At 37.8% G+C, this 20,575-nt stretch overlaps 2 protein-coding genes across 6 annotated transcripts in view; one reads left to right on the top strand and one right to left on the bottom strand.

Annotated features, from left to right (window-relative positions):
- The window catches only part of CENP (centromere protein P), a 275,211-nt gene that overhangs the window by 78,675 nt on the left and 175,961 nt on the right, over nt 1–20,575 (top strand). The window lies entirely within an intron of this gene.
- LOC105498854 (osteomodulin) lies at nt 7,965–18,977 on the bottom strand. Its single transcript, XM_071077552.1, has 3 exons — nt 18,652–18,977; nt 11,022–11,987; nt 7,965–10,129 (listed from the first exon to the last, which is right to left on the bottom strand). The coding sequence occupies exons 2-3, from the start codon at nt 11,959–11,961 to the stop codon at nt 9,804–9,806; spliced, it is 1,266 nt and encodes a 421-aa protein (XP_070933653.1). The 5' UTR covers nt 11,962–11,987; nt 18,652–18,977; the 3' UTR covers nt 7,965–9,803.

Here is a 20,575-nt window from a genome sequence, read left to right as displayed (position 1 = left end):
CTTCAACTAATTGACTCTAAACTTGTGTCATTTTATTATTGTGTAATAAACATTCGTGTTTTGGTGAATATTAGTTTATGAAAATGATATAAAGTCTTCCTTTTCATTTTGGTGATTTCCCAGGAGATTTAACATCTGCTTTTTGAATGAAATAGAACACCAAATGAAAACATAGTCCATGTTGTTAATCTTATAAGAATTAAAAATACTGCCCTAATACCGTAATTAATGTATAGCCAAGAAATTTCCAGTGTAAAAATTAGTTTTAAGACAAATTATTTTATAGTTTTGTCATTTGGGGTTTTTCTCCCCTTTATTTTAGTTACATATAAGAAAAACTGATCCATAAAAATTAGCTTTTTAAAAGTAAATTCAATTTATAGTTTTTGAGGTTGATAGTAAAAGATACTTTTGTTTGCTGAATGAAAGAAACTTTATAAAATTACTTTAATATTGAAATTGGGTTTTAAAACTTAAAGTGGCATTGTAGATACCATACAAGCAACTCTGAAGATGTTTTTAAAGAGTCACTTTTAAAAAGTTCCTCCTTGGTGCTTTTAACAATCAAATTAACATTTTCTTCTTTAATCTAAAAATTTAACAAATATGGATATATATTTTATTAAAATAGAAAATGAAAGAATACCAATTTGTTTTCTAGTCAAAATTGTTTTAGAACCTTTCAAATCAAAGCTTAAATAAACTAAGACTTGAATACTGACGTTTTTATTTGAATGTGAATTATCTTAAGTTTAGTTGTGATATTGTCTGGCTTGAGTTGATATAAATTGTTGGTTTTATGACTTCAAGGATACAATAAAACTTTTTAAAGACTGTGAAATATATAATAATGAAACAACAGACATTGATTTGTTTTGTATTGTGTGGCAGGTTAACAAGATATTGACAAGTAAGCTGGATAGATACCATGTGTCCAAATTTAGAGAATCTTAGAGATTCATAGTTTCATTAATGGTACACTTTGATACCTTGTACTACAGAAAATTATTTTGTGAGGAACAACTTTCCTTGAAAAGTTATGACCAGTGAATACAATGTTATTAGCATTCACTCATTTAATAAAAGTTTATTGAACGCCAGTTCTGTGCCAGGACTTCAGACACGTGAACTCAGATAAGCAAACTTCAGTTTCTTCCCTCAAGGAACATTTATAGCCTCTAAGTCAGCAGGAAAAGCAGCAAACAAGCAGCTAGAATACATGGTAGGGCTTGCTACACAGAAATATGCAGAGTTCTGTGATAACCTGGGAGAAGCCACAAACTGCCTGGGGGTCAAGGAGACTGCACCCAAACTGACTTCTATAGAGAGGATAGGAGAGGAGGGTATGCACAGGTGATGAGGTATTGTAGGCAAGGGGAGCATCACGTGCTCCCCTTGGGGAGGGGATGGGGGTAGATCATTTAGAAAATTTGTAACTTGTTTTGCATACTGCTGGAGCTTGGAGGGAGAGAGAGAAGTAGTCAGGGGAATGGACCATATTAAGAGATGCGACTAGACAGGGGGAATAGAGGTTGGATTAAAGAAAGTATTTTATATCCTGCTAAAGTATTTGGGCTTTAGTCCGCAGTCAGTGAGAGACCATGTAGAGATTTTTAAGCCAGTGATGACTTAAATATGATCCTGTTTGCATTTTAGAAACATTCCTCTGATGTTGCATTGCTGAAGAATACCACTGTTCATCTATTGTAGTGGTTATTTATTACTGTGTGAAAAATATCACAATGGAATGGCTTAGTTAAAATAACACATTTATTATCTCACAGTTTCTGTGGGTCAGGAATTTGGCGTGTCTTTGCTTGATTGTCTGCTTCAGGATCTGCATTTGAAGTGCATCTGGTGCTGCAGCCTCACTTCAGGGGTTGAGTAGGGAAGGATACAATTCGAAGCCCATGTAGCTGTTGGCAGCATTCAGTTCCTTGCAGAATGTGAGACTGTGGACTTAAGTTTCTTGCTAGCTGTTGACTGATGGCCTCCCTCAGTTCCTTGCCATGTGACTTCCTCCACAGGGCAGCTCACAACATTGCAGCCTGCGTCTTAGCTAGAGAAGGAAATAGTCTAGCAAGATGGGCATTACCCACACTTCTGATACCAACAGCAAGTTCAGGGGATTCCCAGAACCACTCTTTTTACATTTGATAATTCCCTAGAAGAACTCTCAGAACTCACTGAAGACCATTATACTCGTGGTTATGGTTTATATAGAGAAAGGATACACCCTAAAATCAGCCAAAGGGAGAGATGCATAGGGGCAGTGTCTAGAAGCCTCCAGATTTGAGACTTCTATTCTCTGGATGCATTGCCTTACTCGTGTTGATATGTGACAGTGTACGTGGGGTATTGCCAACCAGGCAAGCTTATTCTCAGTGTTCAGAGTTTTTATTGGGGCTTTATTAATAGGCTTGATTGATTGATTGATTGAATCCAGCCTCCTGGTCCACTGACACTGCATAACCCAAATCCCTTATCCTACATCACATGGTTGGTCTTCCTGGCATAGCCACCTCAACCTTAAGACTATCAGGTGTGGCTGATGTCACCCTAAACAAAAACACTCCTACCAGAAATGACATAGATCACCTCTCAGAAGCCAAGGCAAAGCCCAGACCTCTCTTTAGGTAAAGCCAAAATCTTTACTACACAGTATTCAATATAAAATGCTTGAAACTGAGGTGATTTTCTATTCCAGAGAGAAATGAATGCTGATAGAAAGCTATTTAGCTTTTACTGCACAGGAGTAAAAGATGAAAGCTGCCTCATGCTCAAGAGCAGGCATTGTATCCAAAGATGAAAGAATCTTCTTTGTGGAATTCTTTTTATGAAGGCAAGGTCTTGCTCTGTCACCCAAGCTGGAGTGTAGTGGCACGATCATGACTCTCTGCAGCCTCAACTTCGTGGGCCCAAATGCACCACCATGCCCGGCTAATTAAAAAAAAAAAAAAAAAAATTGTAGAGACGGGGGGGGTCTCCTTATGTTACCCAGGCTGGTCTTGAACTTTTGGCCTAAAGTGATCCACCTTGACCTCTGCAGAGTTATTTTAGGTGACCCTATTGTATTATCTTTGGTGCCTTATAGGGGATTTATTTTATTTGGTCTGTTGGCAACCAAAAAATGTGTTGAATGGAGTTTTGGAAACAAGAGTTTCCAGGGAAAAAGTATTTTTGGGGAGTGGTTTAATTCTGATAGAGACCGTATAACCTCCGAGTGGATTAGCTTTCAATCAATGCTACAAACTGGAAGATTCTTTTCCCTACCTTCATCTTCATTCTCTAACTTTGTAGGAAATAGTTTGGTTTAAAAGTCAGGACACCTGAGTTTCAGTGTTTGTTTGTTTTTGTTTGTTTGTTTGTTTTCGAGACGGAGTCTTGCTCTGTTGCCAGACTGGAGTCCAGTGGCGCAATCTCAGCTCACTGTAACCTCCACCTCCCAGGTTCAAGCAGTTCTCCTGCCTCAGGCTCCCGAGTAGCTGAGACTACAGGTGTGCGCCATCACACCCAGCTAATTTTTGTATTTTCAGTAGAGACAAGGTTTCACCATGTTAGCCAGGATGGTCTCGATCTCTTGACCTCGTGATCTGCCCGCCTCGGCCTCCCAAAGTGCTGGGATTACAGGCATGAGCCACTGCACCCAGCTGAGTTCTAGTTTTGATTCTTCGTGAACCTTCCCCTGATCTTGGGCAAGTTCTTTAACGTTTTAGGCCACAGTTTTTTTATCTATTGAACTTTTATCTATTGAATCTGGTTACTATAGAGTTCCTCAGCCTCTGCACTATTGACATTTTGAACCTGATAATTCTCTGTTGTGGGGGCTGTCCTGTGTGCATTGTAGGATGTTTAGCAGTACCTCTGCCCTCTACCCACTAGATGCTAATAGTTGCACCCCACCTCCACCCCCACTTTGTGATGACCAAAAATGTCTCCAGACATTGCCAGCTGTCCACTAATGGGTGGGGATTGGGGAAGCAAAATCATTGCTATTGAGAACTGCTGAGTTATTAGATACACGTAGACCCTTTTAAATACAGCATTCTGGATTTTGTGGAAAGTCTGTGGTTTGGATCTCCATCTTAAATCTCATACTTATGCTTGAAGCCTAATTATTTGTTCAAACAAGAAATATGAGAACCCATGTATTTTACTTCCCAGACTAAAGGGTCAAATTTATATGGAGAGGAATTATGACTCAATGTAAGGAAGAACTCATGTTAAAATTATATCTTATTTGTTAATTTAGTTTTTCTCAGTAGTACATAAATCTCTGTATAGTGAATTCATAACCTAAACATGTAAAGTGATGCAAGATGTGTCCATGATGTTACGATATTTACAACTAGGCAGATTTATAACTTGGCATAGTTATATCTATCTAGGATATTGGAACATATAAGAAACTTCAGATGTTTAGCCGTTATGATTTAATTTTGTTTCCAGCTGCTCTTATGCTTTATTTCCAAGATGTAGAAGAAATGGATTTAGAATCAGGAAACCAGGGTTTTAGGTCTAGCCATCCTTGGGGACATATGAATTCTTAAAACAGAAAAATTATATAGAACAGACAAGGTTTATTTCTTCTATTTTCTTTTTTACCTCATGGAGCTGGTTAAGTGTACATCTGTATTTTAGTTTAGTGCTCCCAGGCTTGAGAAATCGAGTGAAAATGTGTAATGTTTCAGGTAATACTTAAACATTGACTGAACATTCTCAACCAGTATTATCGTGAACAAATTTATGAAGTATCCTTCTTAAAATTTCCTTTCTAAAAGTTAAATATATGTTCATTTTGCATTTATATTTGTTAATTAAACTTGGGTTTATAGTGCAACTTGGGCTTATTTGTTAAGTTACAGTTTAGCCTATTAGCTAACATAACTAAATACTTGGTAGTATAATGAGAAAAATAATAAATGAATTTTCACATTTTTATTTCCTGCTGTAAATATCAAATTAACTGGTTTAGTCTGTACCTCTGATAGGTAACTGTGCAGTCTTGATGTACTATTTGAAGAAAATACTTTATTCATTGTCTCCCAGGGAAAGCATTGAGGTTTTTCTTTGTTTTGTTTTGTTTTTTGTTTGTTTTGAGACGGAGTCTCGCTCAGTCACCCAAGCTGGAGCTCAGTGGTGCGATCTCGGCTTACTGCAACCTCTGCCTCCTGGGTTCAAGCAATTCTCCTGTCTCAGCCTCCCAAGTAGCTGGGACTACAAGTGCGTACCACCGCGCCCGGCTGATGTTTTATATTTTTAGTAGAGACAGGGTTTCACCATGTTAGCCAGGATGGTCTCAATCTCCTGACCTCGTGTTTCACCCACCTCAGCCTCCCAAAGTGCTGGGATTACAGGCATGAGCCACCATGCCCAGCCTCATTGTTTTGTTTTTAATAAAAAGACTTAGGCAGGTTTGAGTTAAGGCATTTTCAAGTACCAAAAAGTGATTGTTAATCTGTCTCCTCATTGGGCCCTGAGCTAGTGGACGTGGGATGCGTTTATTTATATGCACTTTTAGAGGGAGGAGCCAGAGCAGAGTTAAACTGTTCTTGCTAATAAACAGGAGGAGTTTGACCACACTCTGGGGCAGGGAAGCCAGCAACCCAGTGCCTTGTGAGGGGGTGGAGGGAACCCTGCCATCCTCACCCTGGTGGGCCGTCCCGATGGTGCTTTGAAAAGCTGCAGTATCCAATAGTGATTGTGAAGTTGTGAGATACATGATTTAAGCACCCTAATGAAACCCTTCATAGTCTCTCTTGTCCACTAATCTTTTGTATGAGTAAAATGTTGGAAGGAACCCAAAGAGATGCTTACTCTGTTTTGTGTGCCAGGAAAAACAGTGTGAGCACCCAGGAGTGTGCAGCATCTGAATCTGGGGGCTGCTGGGCCAGATGTGCTACAGTGAGCCTTACTGTTTACTTGATACCTGCAACTCATGTGCATTTTGTGTGTTTTATTGTATCTATTATTTATAAGGACCATATGGAAACCATCTTTTTTTTTAAACAAAGAAAGATACAAACTAAATAATTCACTCAAAGTCACCTAGCTTAAAAGTGTCCTGTTATGCTTTATACCCACATAGCTCTTGTATGAGATTCCTTTTTTCTTTCTTTCTTTCTTTTTTTTGAGACAGTCTTGCTCTGTTTCCCAGGCTGGAGTGCAGTGGTGCGATCTTGGCTCACGGCAAGCTCTGCCTCCCGGGTTCACGCCTTTCTCCTGCCTCAGCCTCCCCAGTGGCTGGGACTATAGGCGCCGCCACCACACCCGGCTAATTTTTTGTATTTTTAGTAGAGACGGGGTTTCACCGTGTTAGCCAGGATGGTCTCAATCTCCTGACCTCGTGATCTGCCCGCCTCGGCCTCCCAGCGTGCTGGGATTACAGGCGTGAGCCACCGCGCCCGGCCAGATTCCTTGTTTTGAATTGCTAAATTTGTTTTTGTTTTTTGAAGCAGGATCTCACCCTGACACCCAGGCTGGTGTGCAGTGGCGTGGTCTCATTTCACTGCAACGTCCACTTGCTAGGCTCAGACGATCGTCCCACCTCATTCTCCCAAGTAGTTGGGACTACAGGCATGGGCCACCGTGCCTGGCTAATTTTTCTATTTTTAGTAGACGCAGAGTTTCACCATGTTGCCCAGGCTGGTCTAGAACTCCTGGGCTCAAACGATCAGCCCACCTCAGCCTCCCAAAGTGCTGGTATTACAGGTGTAAGCCACCATGCCAGGCCAGAACTGCTAAATTTGAATTGCAATTTTATTATTTGCTAAGGCTGTTATTTGAGAATTGAAATGTATTTTCTTTTATTCATTTAGAAGGAGATACAAATTGAAACTCCAGAGCTCTGAAAAAGGAAGGGTTTTCAATCTTTTAAACTGTGCAAGAAGTGAAACAAGTAATTACCATGTCTTTATATTAACCCCCGTCAGGAGCTTGTTCTCTCCACTTTTGCCAGTCAATTCCTGCCACACATTAACTTTTTCCTGGGAGCCTTCAACTACTTCTCCAGGTCCTCACCAGATGTGAAAGTTATGGTGTCTGTGCTTATACAGTTTTTCATAGTTATTGCCACTTTAGCATTTTATTTCTTCCTTATGTTAGAGTGAGTTGTTTGATCTTCTCTTTATTAAATTCTTCAAATAACTGTTTTATTGAGATAAGTCACATTCAATACAATTCATCCTTTTAAAGTACATAATTTAATTTATTTTTATTTTTATTTATTTATTTATTTTTTAAGAGACGGGGTCTCACTCTATTGCCAGACTGGAGTGCAGAGGCGCAATCATGGCTCACTGCAACCTTGGTCTCCGGGGCTCAAGCAATCTTTCTGCTTCAGCCTTTCGAATAGCTAAGACTGCAAGCATGCACCACCATGCCTGGCTAATTTTTAATTTTTTTGTAGACAGGTTTTCACTGTGTTGCCTAGGCTGGTCTTGAACTTCTGGCCTCAAGCAATTCTCCCACCTCGGTCTCCCAGAGCACTGAGATTGCAGATATGAGCCACTGCACCTAGCCTAAAGTATACAACTTAATAGTGCCTAGTGTTTTTGGATTTGTACAACCATCACCACAGTCAATTTTGGAATATTTTCATTACTCCAGAAAAGAAACCATATACCCATTAGCAGTTCTCACTTTCCCCCATTCCTAGGCTCCCCAGCTCTAGGCAACCAATAGTCTTTGTCTCCATGGATTTCCCAGTTCTGGACATTTCATATAGATGGAATCATACAATTTGTGTCTTTTTACGACTGACTTCTTTCACTGAGCGTAATGTTTTCAAGGTTTATCCATGTTGTAGCATATGTCAGTGCTTCATTACTTTTTATTGCTGAATAATATTCCACTATATGGATATATCACATTTTGTGTATCCATTAATGGACATTTGGGTGGTTTATCCATTAATGGACATCTGGCCTCCCAGGGTGTTGGGATTACAGGCGTGAGCCACCGCGCCCAGCCATATATAACTAACTTTTTAAAAAACTTCCATACTGCTCTCCAAAGCAGCTGCAGCATTTACATCCAAAGGTGTATGAAGGCTCCAGTTTTTCCACTTCTTGCCAACACTTGTTATTTGTCTGCCTTTTGATTTCAGCTATCCTAGTGAGCACGTAGTGGTATCTCATCTATTTGAGTTTCCCTAATGGCTTTAAATTACTCTAGGTTAGAAATTGTCTTATCTTTATTTTCTAAAACACTCATAGTATTTTCCACATGTTAACTCATAATGTTTGAATTTATACCCTGTATTTAAAAATTGCAAGAAAAGGGAGGTGGGCCTTAAGATTTTTTTTTAACCTCTGTTGAAAGTGTGCTTTGCCCATATCGTGGCATCATAGTTGCACGTCGTACTTTGTTTATTGATCCCTTATTGCCAAGCCCTATATAAGAAAGGACTTGATGAATGTTGATTAGATGAATGAATGGAGTCTTGTTCATATTCATCCTGGATTCTTGACTTTGTCCCTGGGAACAGATGGGTGTTCTGGTTCTGATAATGCTAATAATCTCCTCAAAGATATAAACAGCATTAAAGACTTCGCTTTAAACTGGTGTTCCCAGAAAAAAAAAAAGACTTGAAAGCTTGAAAACTACTTCTGAAATATAGTTTGACTTGTCTGTCTGTTGCATATTGTCAGAATTGTTATCATTTGTATAGGCAGCCCTACATTGTTATCTGTCCCTTATCTGAGAAATTCTGTGAAACGTTAGCATGGTATATCAAGAGAGTTCATCACAGCAGTTAGATAATCACCATTGTAAGGCACACTTAAAATACTTAAAAATAATACATTAATGAAAAAGTGATTTTTAAGGTTTTAAAGGTGTTAAAACCTGTCATTCAAATTATAAAGGAACTGTATTCAATTTTAGCTTTACTGTAGATATTGGCTGATAAGCATCAAGTGTTTAATATTATCATTAGAACTTTATTTTGCCAACATTTAATCTTGTGAACAAAGCAGTTATTTCTTTGCAAATCATTTTGTAACAAAGAAGCCTTTCTATGGTTGTATTTATTACAAAAACATTTATCCCAGTTAAAATGCAACACAATAACATTGTTTTGGATAGTTGCTAAAATTTGCTAAAATATCAATTGCGGTGAGATAGTTTGTGTCTTTTAGTTGTCCAAATGCAGCTTTATAATTTTGTTGTTTTGGTACTTTGAGGCAAAAAGATTAATTTTGTGAATCTGTATGCCTTGGGTCCTTAGTAACTGAATGGCCTCTTACAAATCAAAAATATTATTCTATGCACTGTGTGGTGAGATAGCGGGATGGATGCCGTAATGATGAGATCCCAAACACCAGTGTGAAAGCTTTTCCGGAGAAGAGGTCAAAGAAAATGGTCTATTCCTTAAATGAATGCTTGTTACATTAATATGCCCTCCTGTCATTCAAATATTGTCCTTAGAGTGATCAAAAAGGTCATGACCTCTGGGTCTTTACTGCTAATGCTACTTCCTTCCTCATTTTTAGAAAAATTACTGTTAATAGAAATGATACACTCGCTTTTTTTAACATGATATTTCTGTATTTTAAAAAAGTGTAAGAAACCATTAACATTTATGATTCTCACTTGTCATTCTAATTTATATTTTTAAAGATTTACATTATTTTGAGTAAGTTCTATCCTATGAAATGATGCAGATGTCACCAACTTAAATTCAATTCTGATCTTATACATAATTCTAAATATATTACTTTGAGTAATACATGTTTACTTAGATTTACTATATTAAGTATAGATTCTGTGAAGTCATAAGTGTATACCTATATGATTTCTTGCTATTCCTGATTTGCATAATAATGAGGGTCAAAGTGCCCTTCTGCTCCTTCTTGTTCTGGGCTCTCATGAGCGTTGTCAGGATCATCGTGATCTTCACTTTCATCATCATCGTCTTGAAATCTCCTGAAAACTTGTGTCTTTAGTTGTATTGTTTGACCATTAGTGCTTCTTTGTTCACCATAATAAATAGTATGTATATGAGGGAAGCAGAAGAAGATGTATGAGCTTATTGGTTCCTTTAGTTTATTTTGGTCCACACGAATGTATGTTAAATGGTGGTGATGCAATGGGTCAATAGAAGGACACATCACTGTAAGATTCATCTCTGAAAGAAATAAATTAAAAATTAATCTTGCTTTATAAGGTATAATCCATCGTTATGACCATAATTCTGTGTTAGATTTTATGTTGCATGGGATATAATTAATTAAAATACTTATAAATTGAATTAGATTTCTTTTTTACATTAATCAAATAATAAAATGAAGAAAATTAAATTATAAATGAGGTTTGTATTACCAAAATATATATGGCTTCATTGGCTTTTCTGATTAATAAAGTCCTAGTAGAACAATCTCAAAAAAATTATCTACAATCTCACTACTTGGGATACTCATATTTCTTCATATACTCTATTATTTATCTCTATATATATTTTATGTATATATATACACACACACACACACACACACACATATATATATATATATATATTTTTTTTTTTTGAGACAGTTTTGCTCTGTTATCCAGGCCAGAAAGCAGTTGCATGATCTCAGCTCATAGCAACCTCCGGGTTCAAGCAACTCTCATGCCTTGGCCTCCCAAGTAGCTGGGAGTACAGGCGCACGTCACCATGCCTGGCTAATTTTTTTGTTTTTAGTAGAGATGGGACTTCACCGTATTGACCAGGCTCGCCTCGAACTCCTGGCCTCAAGTGATTCACCCTACCCGCCTCAGCCTCCCAAAGTGCTCTGATTTCAGGCATGAGCCACTGTGCCCAGCCTATTTCTCAATATTTAAGGCAATACAATTTAATAGAAAGGACTATAAACTGAATAGCACACATTTCTCTGGGGCAAATTTCTGCCATTCCCTCAAGCAACTTCAAAACAACCATTTTCCACAATGTCTAAAGCATAGCTTATTAAATATTTTTTTCCTTAAAAGATGAGAATTCCATTCTTTCTCTCTTTAAAACACAATAAAAGTCTACATACTTTCTATATCATTATTTTGTAGGTATAGGTGTTCCAAATTTCTTGGAATATAGAATGCTTGCTTCAATTTGTTGTGTCCAACACTGAGTTCTACAAGGTTGGGAAGATTAAAAATATTATATGGGATGTCTTGTAGTTTGTTGTGTGACAGTCTTAAAGCATGAAGTTTTGGAAGTTTGTCGAAGTATTTTTCGGGTATAGAAGAAATGGAATTATTTTCTAAAGACAGATACATAAGTGAAGAAGGCAAACCAGGAGGCATGGATTCTAATCTGTTATTGCAGAGGTTGAGCTGCATTAGTTTTTCCATTTTGGCAAAGATTTTGTCTTTTAGCAGAGAATCATGAAGATGATTATAACAGAGATCAAGCATGGTCAAGTTTACTAGCCCATCCATGGCATTTGTCTGCAGTTTGGAGATTTCATTGTAACCAAGAAGGAGTCTTTCCAGAGATTTAGGAAGAGGAAATGGAAATTCTTCTAAATTGTTATGCTCTAGATGAAGTTGTAGTAGATTTGGAAGCTTAGCAAACACACCATAATCAATCTTTTGAGATTTAATTTTGTTGTAGCTGAGGTTAATTTCTTTAAGATAAGTTGCATTGATGAATGAATTTGCAGTCACGGCCTCAATTTCATTGAACTGAAGGTAGAGTTGCTGAATGTGCATCGGAATATTTGGGATAGCCTTGAGTTTGCGATTATCACAGTACATTGATGATGGAAAGTTAGTTGGACAGAAGCATTCACTGACACAGCCTAAAGTATACTGATGAAAAGGAACTCCGTAGTCTACATTTTGACGAAATGGGAATCCTGTTTGATAATCATCATCTGGCTCTTGGTCATAGTCTTCATCCCACTGATAAGTTTCATATTGGCAATGTACTTTGACTCCAAGAAAGAAGAAAATAACAAATATTGGACTTAAAAAACCCATCTTCTTCTTCTTCTTCTTCTTTTTTTCTATTGCAAGGAGAAAAGGAAACATTGTGGAGAAAGTGAGTAAACTCAATACGCTTTGTATAAATTGACAGTTATGTGAAATGTATTATACCTATGTCTGTATATAAAAGAATATCCAGAAAGAATGGGCAGTGCTCAAACCAAAATTTTTTTCTTTCTTTTTTTGTGACAGTGTCTCCTCTGTCGCCCAGGCTGGGGTACAGTGGCATGATCTCAGCTCACTGCAACTTCTGCCTCCCAGGTTCAAGCGATTCTCGTGCCTCAGCCTCCCGAGTAGCTGGGACTACAGGTGCACGCCACCATGCCCGGCTTATTTTTGTATTTTTTAGTAGAGACAAGGTTTCGTTATGTTGCCCAGGCTGGTCTCAAACTCCTGACCTCAAGGGATACTCCAGCCTCAGCCTCCCAAAGTGCTGGGATTACAGGTGTGAGTCACCACGCCCAGCCTCAAACCAAAATTAATGTTTAAGTACCAATGAGGTGAGATTTTTTTTTCTTTGTTTTCTTTTTCTTTTTCTTTTTTTTTTTTTTTTTTTGAGGTGGTGTCTTGCCTCATCACCCAGGTTGGAGTGCAGTGGCGCAGTCTTGGCTCACTTCAACCTCTGCCTCCCCGGTTCAAGTGATTCTCCTGCCTCAGCCTCTCGAGTAGCTGGAACTACAGGCACGTGCCACTACACTCAGCTAATTTTTGTATTGTTAGTAGAGACGGGGTTTCTCCATCTTGACCAGGCTGATCTCTAACTCCTGACCTCAGGTGATCCACCCACTTTGACCTCTTAAAGTGCTGGGATTACAGGCGTGAGCCACCACGCCTGGCCGAGATTTTTTTTTTTTTAAGTCACATATTACACTGAACTCGAGTCAAAAGTCTGGTATACTAGACTTTCTACCAAGTAACCATCTTTTTAGAGTCCCAGTTTATCTTGCTTACTAGAGTATAGATCTATGATGATAGCATGACATCATTCAACTACAGTCTGATCCCTCCACTATAAATGCTGGGTGTTCTTTGGAATTACCTGATCCTTTAATGATGGTCACTGCCTGGGGGAGGAGAGACCTTTATTTTAGTTAGAGAGCTTTTGCCTGGGAGATTCTACAACTTTTATTTGTTTTCTGCCCTTCAGAAGAACATGAAATGCTCCCTTTTATGTGATAATTTCAGATATTTAGAAATAGTATTCATGTTTCCTTTTAATATTTTCTGTCCAAAACTAATTGCACCATCAAATTTTCCTCATGAAACAGTTTCCAGAATCCAATTATTTAGTCTCTGACTCTGCTTGAATAACTACTTTAAATCCTAAAGACGTACGATGTTTACGTTCTACAAAATTCAAGTGTCTTTACATTTTTCTTCCTAGCTTCCTTTTTTTCCATTAATAGATTTAAGTTAAGTTTTGGATATACAAATATTATTAAAAACACACTGTCCCTGTCTCCCGGGAGTTTAAAGTCTGGTGGAGGATCAGATACATATGCAGCAGAATGCAGGAGGAGGATATTGTGTGGAGCAGGATTGCAAGGGGGCACACTTCACAATGAACACTCGGTGCTGAAACTTGAAGTTCTAGGGAAGGGTCAGTTGTGTCCCAGATGAGAAGCCTGAAACCTACATTTCATTTCTGTCACTTAACATATCTGCCTCTTGCCTCATCAATAAAAGAAGAATTGCAATTATAGCTGAATTATACCTTGGCTGCTTATCTGGTTATGTTGTATGTTGCCTTGTGTCTTTTTTTTTTTTTTTCCTTGAGATGGAGTCTTGCTCTGTTTCCCAGGCTGGAGTGCAGTGGTGTGATCTTGGCTCACTGCAGCCACCACCTCCTGGGTTTAAGCAATTCTCCTGCCTCAGCCTCCCCAGTAGCTGGGATTACAAGCACGCTCCACCACACCTGGCTAATTTTTGTATTTTTAGTAGGGATGGGGTTTCACCATGTTGACCAGGCTGGTCTCGAACTCCTGACCTCATGATCCACCCACCTTGGCCTCCCAAAGTGCTGAGCCACTGCACCCAGCCTCCTTGTGTCATATCTTGCCTGCTTATCCCACCTGGTTGTTGTTAGCATTGTATGAGCTATGCATGTACGAGTACTTTGCATGTTGAAAACTGCTGTCCAGATGAAATGAATGTATCGTTTAGGGAAAACGTTTAAAAAAATCCTACCTCTTTTATTCTGAGACCTTTCTACTTTTCCTATCCAGGATTTCATGAGAGAATGAGTTTCCTAAAAAATTGTTGCATATAATGAAATGACTTATCTCCTGTTCATCTAGAATGGTTCTATTTTTCATCATTGGTATAATTGAGATAATAATTACTTAATTATTTTCTTTGACAGAACCTCATTTGAGAAAGGTTAAGAAACATCTCAGTTTCTTGTTCTTTTCTTGTCAGAAATTATAAATGTATAAATGTAACTATTATGTGTATTTGGGATTTGAAGTAGTTATTCAGGTGAAGTCAGAGACCCTTGAGCTCTTTTCCTGCAGTGATACTCTCCTTCATTCTTCCTCACTGTTTGCTCCCATGCGCCCGCATCCTGGGTTTTGTCATTGCTCTTACTGGAACCCTTCATACTCTCCATTTTGAGTATTCCACACTCAGACCACTATCTCTATGTAGTAACTCCAGCTGCAATAATTCTTCAATTTCAGTGGAACCTCAGCTATTGATTCTACTATTTTTCACTGTCCCTCATCCATCCTTGCCAACATTGTCAGTTCCTTCTTACCAACTTAGACCCCATAGTTCATCACTATCGTTGCTCTTTTGCACATGCCCTAAACTTTCTGGCTCCTTCAATCTGCCAGACTCCAACTCTGGTTACTCCAATTCTCCACCTACTCACAGCCTGACTGTCACAGCTGATTGTAACTAAAGAAAAGCAAGAGCATGGTGACTGGTCTCACTCTCAATTCAAGACCACTAACCTCAAGTGCTGTCCTGCTGCATTTCCTTAGACCATCCTCTTTCCCTCTCTTCTATGCTACTGTTTTGTAACTTTCCTCTCTCAAGTCTCTAATAACTCATTCCCCATTATTATTTTTGGGTGATGACCTTACTTCTTTTTTTTAAGTCGAGAAAATAGGATCAAGATATCATTTATTTCTATTTTCTTATATTTATCCCTACCAAAAGAAAATGCCAAAATAGCAATGGTTTTTTTTTTTTTTTTTTAACAGTATGTGCTTTTGAAACTCATGACGTTTCTTTGTGCAACTCTATTACATCCACTTTTCTTTCTGTTCTGTGAGATTTGTGGAAGATGTGGCATTTGACCTAGACTTTGAAGGAGTGTTGAGGTTCTCATAGAGGGAGGTGAGGAAGAAGATCTCTAGATAGAAGAGATAAGCAAAAACATAGAAGCAACAGATGGTGATGTGTTTGGGGTATGTGGTTAGTTAACTCTTGAAGGAGCAAAATAAGACTATTAAATCCAGATCTGAAGGGATTAGCCTAACTTTTTTTTCTGAGACAGAGTCTCGCTCTGTCACCCAGGCTGGAGCGCAGTGGTGCACTCTTGGCTCACCCTCCGTCTCCTGGGCCCAAGTGACTCTCTTGCTTCAGCCTCCGAGTAGCTGGGATTACAGATGCGTGCCACCACATCTGGCTTTTTTTTTTTTTTTTTTTTTTTTATAGAGACACGGTTTTGCCATGTTGCTCAGGCTGGTCATGAACTTCTGGGCCCAACCAGTCTGCCCCCCACTCAGCCTTTACTTGAACATTTTGCCTAATCAAAAGTTTAATGTAACTTTTTTACCAAAGTGCTGGGATTACAGGCATGAGCCACCACACTTGGCCTTGGAGGGCCTAAATTCTGACCTAAGGAATTTGCACTCTGGGAATGAATGCTTAATTTAATGAATTAACATATTTAGGCTGTGATTTCACACTACAGTCAGTGTTCACGGGTGAAAAAGTAGAGAATCTTGGAAGGAGATAGAATTAAGGAGTTACGGTCTTATACCAAAGGGCAGTGTTCAGAGCAGGCTCTCCTTGCTGGGCTGGAAGCTCCCAGTGGGTCTGCTTGGAAATGCTTATTCACCTACTACTTTACCATATGTGAACATGCTTAGTGAAGCACTTTACAAATATTAGTAGTTAGTTTGATTGGGTTATATCAGTTTATAGTTATCTTGAATTATTTCTAGCGGTGAGGCACTATGCTAAGTTGGTGGAGAATACAGAAATGAAGAAGACATGAAACCATAGTCCCTTCTGTAAAGAGCAAACAGCTTAGTGGAAGAGAGAGATACAACAAAGTGAACCCTAATCTAAGGCAGAGGGTAATATTGTTTATAGCAGAGATAGGCAATGCTGTGGGGCCAGTGGCTTACCTCAGCTACAGAGGGACAGGAAAATCTTTTGTAGACATCATTTGACTAAGACTTTGGGAGATTAATAGGAATGGATATAGAATATTCGATACATTTTATACTCATTGATGATATTTTACATATAATTTTATAATATTTTCTTGTACTCATTATAGTACAACATATTAACTTTTTATTTTTGGAGACAGAGCCTCGCTCTGTCACCCAGGCTGGGGCGCGATGGCATGATCTCCACTTACTGCAACCTCCGCCTCCCAGCCTTAAGTGATTCTTGTGCCTCAGCCTCCTGAGTAGCTGGGATTACAGGTGTGCATCACCACAACTGGCTACACTGTTTTGTATTTTTAGTTAAGACAGGATTTTGCCATGTTGGCCAGCCTGGTCTCGAACTCCTGACCTCAGGTGGTCCGCCCACCTCTGCCTCCCAAAGTGCTGAGATTACAGGTGTGAGCCACTGCGCCTGGCTGAAAACTCAGCTTGATTTTTATCCTTTTGTTGAGAACATTAGCTCATCATCAGTTAGCAACCTTACATTTGAGAATTAGAGTCTGTTGTTGAACAACTATGAAAATTTTGGGGGAAAAAAGAAGGCGGCCTTGAATCAAGACATCATGATTGGGGCGTCTTTGAAAATAAAGAGATTCTTAATGTTGTCTGCTTTCGGTCTTTGTGAGCACCTAAGAAGAAAGTCTTTCCTTGAGGAACAATTTGTCTTCTAAACCTGAACTTATCTTAAACATCCTTGTCCTCCTCCCTCCACGTTTCTAACCATGTAGTACAATCTTGTCCCACTCCCTTTGATTAAGTGCAGTTTTCTGGTCTGAAATCCATCCTGTTTTCATCTATATGCTCATTATTTTCTATGCCTCTTACTCTTTCCCCATGATGATTTCCCATGTTACAACAATCGCTTATTTTATCCAAATTTTTCATTCCCCAACTAATCTCTTCTCAGTCATTTGCTAAACATATTTTTGTTACTTCTGCTTTTCACATTCTACGATCTATGCCTTGTTCTCTATAGGATAACTCACAGCAGTATTGCATACTTCATTGTCGATCATCTCATTTCCTGATATCTTTTAACAGAATCTAGTACAATGCAGTGTTATAAGTGCTCAAAGATTTGTTGGATGAATGATTAGGTTAATAAGCTATAGGTTAAGTCTTGCAAATGCTTCCCTCCACTAATGTTGGTTATTCCTAGACATTTATTTCACCATGGTAATTTCTTCAAATGAACATATTCATGAGAGCTTGACCGTTCCTTTTTCTATTGAATATTTCTTCATCACAATATACTGTATTCCTCACTTTCCTAGTACATTGTGTAGTAGGAAAATAACAAATGTGAAAAAGAATGGAACAAAGTAAAATATATATATTACCAGTTTTCAATGTGAATTTTTCATATTATAGCAATAAAAGCATCTGTGTCATAACGTTTCTCTTACTTGGAGAAAAGCACTTATGTGTTCATCAAGAAAAGTTTTAATTGAAATTACTAATGAGGTATAATTTACTTGTTCAGGAAAACTTTAAAGTAAAAGCCTCATAACATTTTATTATGTTAAAGACATAATTGTTTTTATTTGTATGCCATAGAAATTAGCATATAAGAAAGCAAATATTATATAATTTAGATTTTTCCAAAAAAGTTCTAAATTTTAATTTTGTAAAATTCTTTTGCTATTAAAAGTACGATTACCTCAGTTATTTTTAGCCATAATACATTTAAATCTTAATTAACTAAAACCCAAAGTAACTAGATCCTTCAGTAGACTAGACAGAGGATCTGTATCTTCCCTTTGAGAAAGAAGTAAATGAAAAGACAAACATTCTATATCAGGGATTTAGTCAGTAGAGAAATTTGGAGGAAATCTTGAGTGAAATTTGTACAAATGCCCATCAACCCCCCAACCGGAATCACTAGCATTGCTCAGCTGTATGCCTCAAAGGCATTAGCTGGTTCTTTGTTACTTATAATTCATAGAGAAAAGGAGACCTAAGGAAGAGGAAGAGATTGATTCCTTTAACATGAGAATCTCTCCTTTCATTCAAAGTAAAAAAAAAAAAAAATCTAAACAAAGATTTTTTGTTGAGTAAATCTTAAATGAGAAAGTTAAACTCATTATACTACTTTACTTGAACATTTTGCCTAATCAAAAGCTTAATGTAACTTTTTTACCAAATTTTGCTTCCAAAAAATGTGCTTTTATAATAGATGCAGTCTATTTTAATATTAAGCAAATCCAATATACTTTTTAAATTTTAACAGTAGGAATACATTCTTAAAAAATTGAAAATTATTTTATTATCATACCTGTTCAATTTGCTTTAGTTTTCAGGGGTTGATGAATTTGTAAATCCTTTAAATGAATCAGAAATTCCTAAATTCTTTAACTGAGTCTCTTAAAAATCCACAGTAACTCTGTGTCCAGACAGGGCTGTCTCTTGAATTACTGTAGCAATTTAAGCAAATACAATCTTCTTGGAAAACACTTGGGTTGAATTAAAATTATGTATTTCTTTTCATGGCATGAAACTTTGTGGACTGAAATTAAGATGCTTGTGTTCTTGGTCAGATTTATGTGGCTTACTTCTTTCTTTTCCCCTTAATTTTGGTTTGAGGTGTGGCAAGAATTTCCTCTAATGTGAAAGGCAAACAAAACTAAATGAAACAGCATGTACTGATTACTGTTTTTATTTTCATTTTCATGCCAAAGAATTCTTCAAATTAAGGCCCACTGTGACAGGGAACTCCAGTGTCTCAGCAACTTAAGGTGGAACTCAAAATTTCTTTTTTTATTTTTTGAGGTGGAGTCTCGCTTTGCCGCCCAGGCCAGAGTACAGTGGTGCAACCTTGGCTCACCGCAATCTCCACCTCCTGGGTTCAAGCGATTCTCCTGCCTCAGCCTCCCAAGTAGCTGGGATTACAGGCATGAGCCACCACGCCCGGCTAATTTTTTTTATTTTTAGTAGAGATGGGGTTTCACCATGTTGACGAGGCTGGTCTTGAACTCCTGACCTCAGGTGATCCTCCCGCCTCCGCCTTCCAAAGTGCTGGGATTACAAACGTGAGCCACCACGCCTGTCCTGGAACTCAAAATTTCTTGAGTCGCTTGGTTGTTCAACACCTAGGTTCACATCAGTACTTTGTTAAAACAAGGAATCAGGATTAGAAACATATAACATTTTGCATTCGGTTTATTTTTAAAAGGCACTGGATTGTTGTTGCTTACACAGATTAAGTATATAGCTTTTCTATACAAAGGCTTACATCCTCATTTTTATCAGCTATCTCATTTCTCCTCTTGTTTGCAGATGTACCCACTAGAATGCCTTCTAATATCCTTTGAGATAAAATTAGTCAGTTGGTTGCACTCCAAAGGTATATCTCCAATTTGCCTGTTTTTAGTATTGCACAAAATAATTTTGTAGTATTGAATAAAATAGAATGAAAAGCTTATGTTGCTCAATAGCTATTGCCTTCATTTTGTAGATTTGGAAAATTTCTTCATTTCATAGAGCTGTCTCTCCTGATTAGTAAGAGTTAACTGTTTTTAATGTTTAATTTTTACACTGTTTTCGTATTCTAAACAGCGAGTTGACTTGTGTCTTTTGGCAGTGGACTCAGAGTTCATTTTGGGGGGAATTCTTAAGCTTTTACAAACTAATAAGATAAAGTGAATCCTGGAGTTCGTTTTGTTTCCTCAAAAAAGTGTTTTCCATTAGCTTTTTACAAAGAACTCACAAGATTTATTTTGTTAAACTTTGCATTTAAGAAAAGTATACAGTGTTTCAAGTGATGCTTTGGCAGTTGTAAAAATCTAGTCTATTATTGGAGACATTGGTATGAAAAACGTGGCAGACCACATTTGAGCCAAGATTCCATCTTGTTACTGATCTTTTCCATATGTTTTCTGTTAGTGTCTTTGTTCTTAAAACTCAAGCTTTCACTAAGGAAAAGAGAACAAATCTGTGTACTTTTTTCAAAAACGGTTTTATGTGCCTTCACGGTCCTTTTGGAAGATTAACTTAAAATCAACAGCCTAATGTTTATATAACTTCTCATTAACTCTGTGATTTGGATTTACAATATTGATTGTTATTCATGTTTTTAACAAATGTGAGAAAAAATTATCAGTAGGTAATTAGAGCACACAGAATAAAAAATGTCTAGAAAATTTAAACTGATTGGCAATGTCTATCTAGGAGGTTTAAGGTGGCAAGGGATGGGAATGCAG

The sequence above is a fragment of the Macaca nemestrina genome, chromosome 14 (genome assembly GCF_043159975.1).
Source record: "Macaca nemestrina isolate mMacNem1 chromosome 14, mMacNem.hap1, whole genome shotgun sequence".
Lineage (NCBI taxonomy): Eukaryota > Metazoa > Chordata > Mammalia > Primates > Cercopithecidae > Macaca > Macaca nemestrina.
The sequence above is the reverse complement of the archived record's forward strand: the minus strand, read 5'-3'. Positions and strand labels throughout refer to the sequence as shown.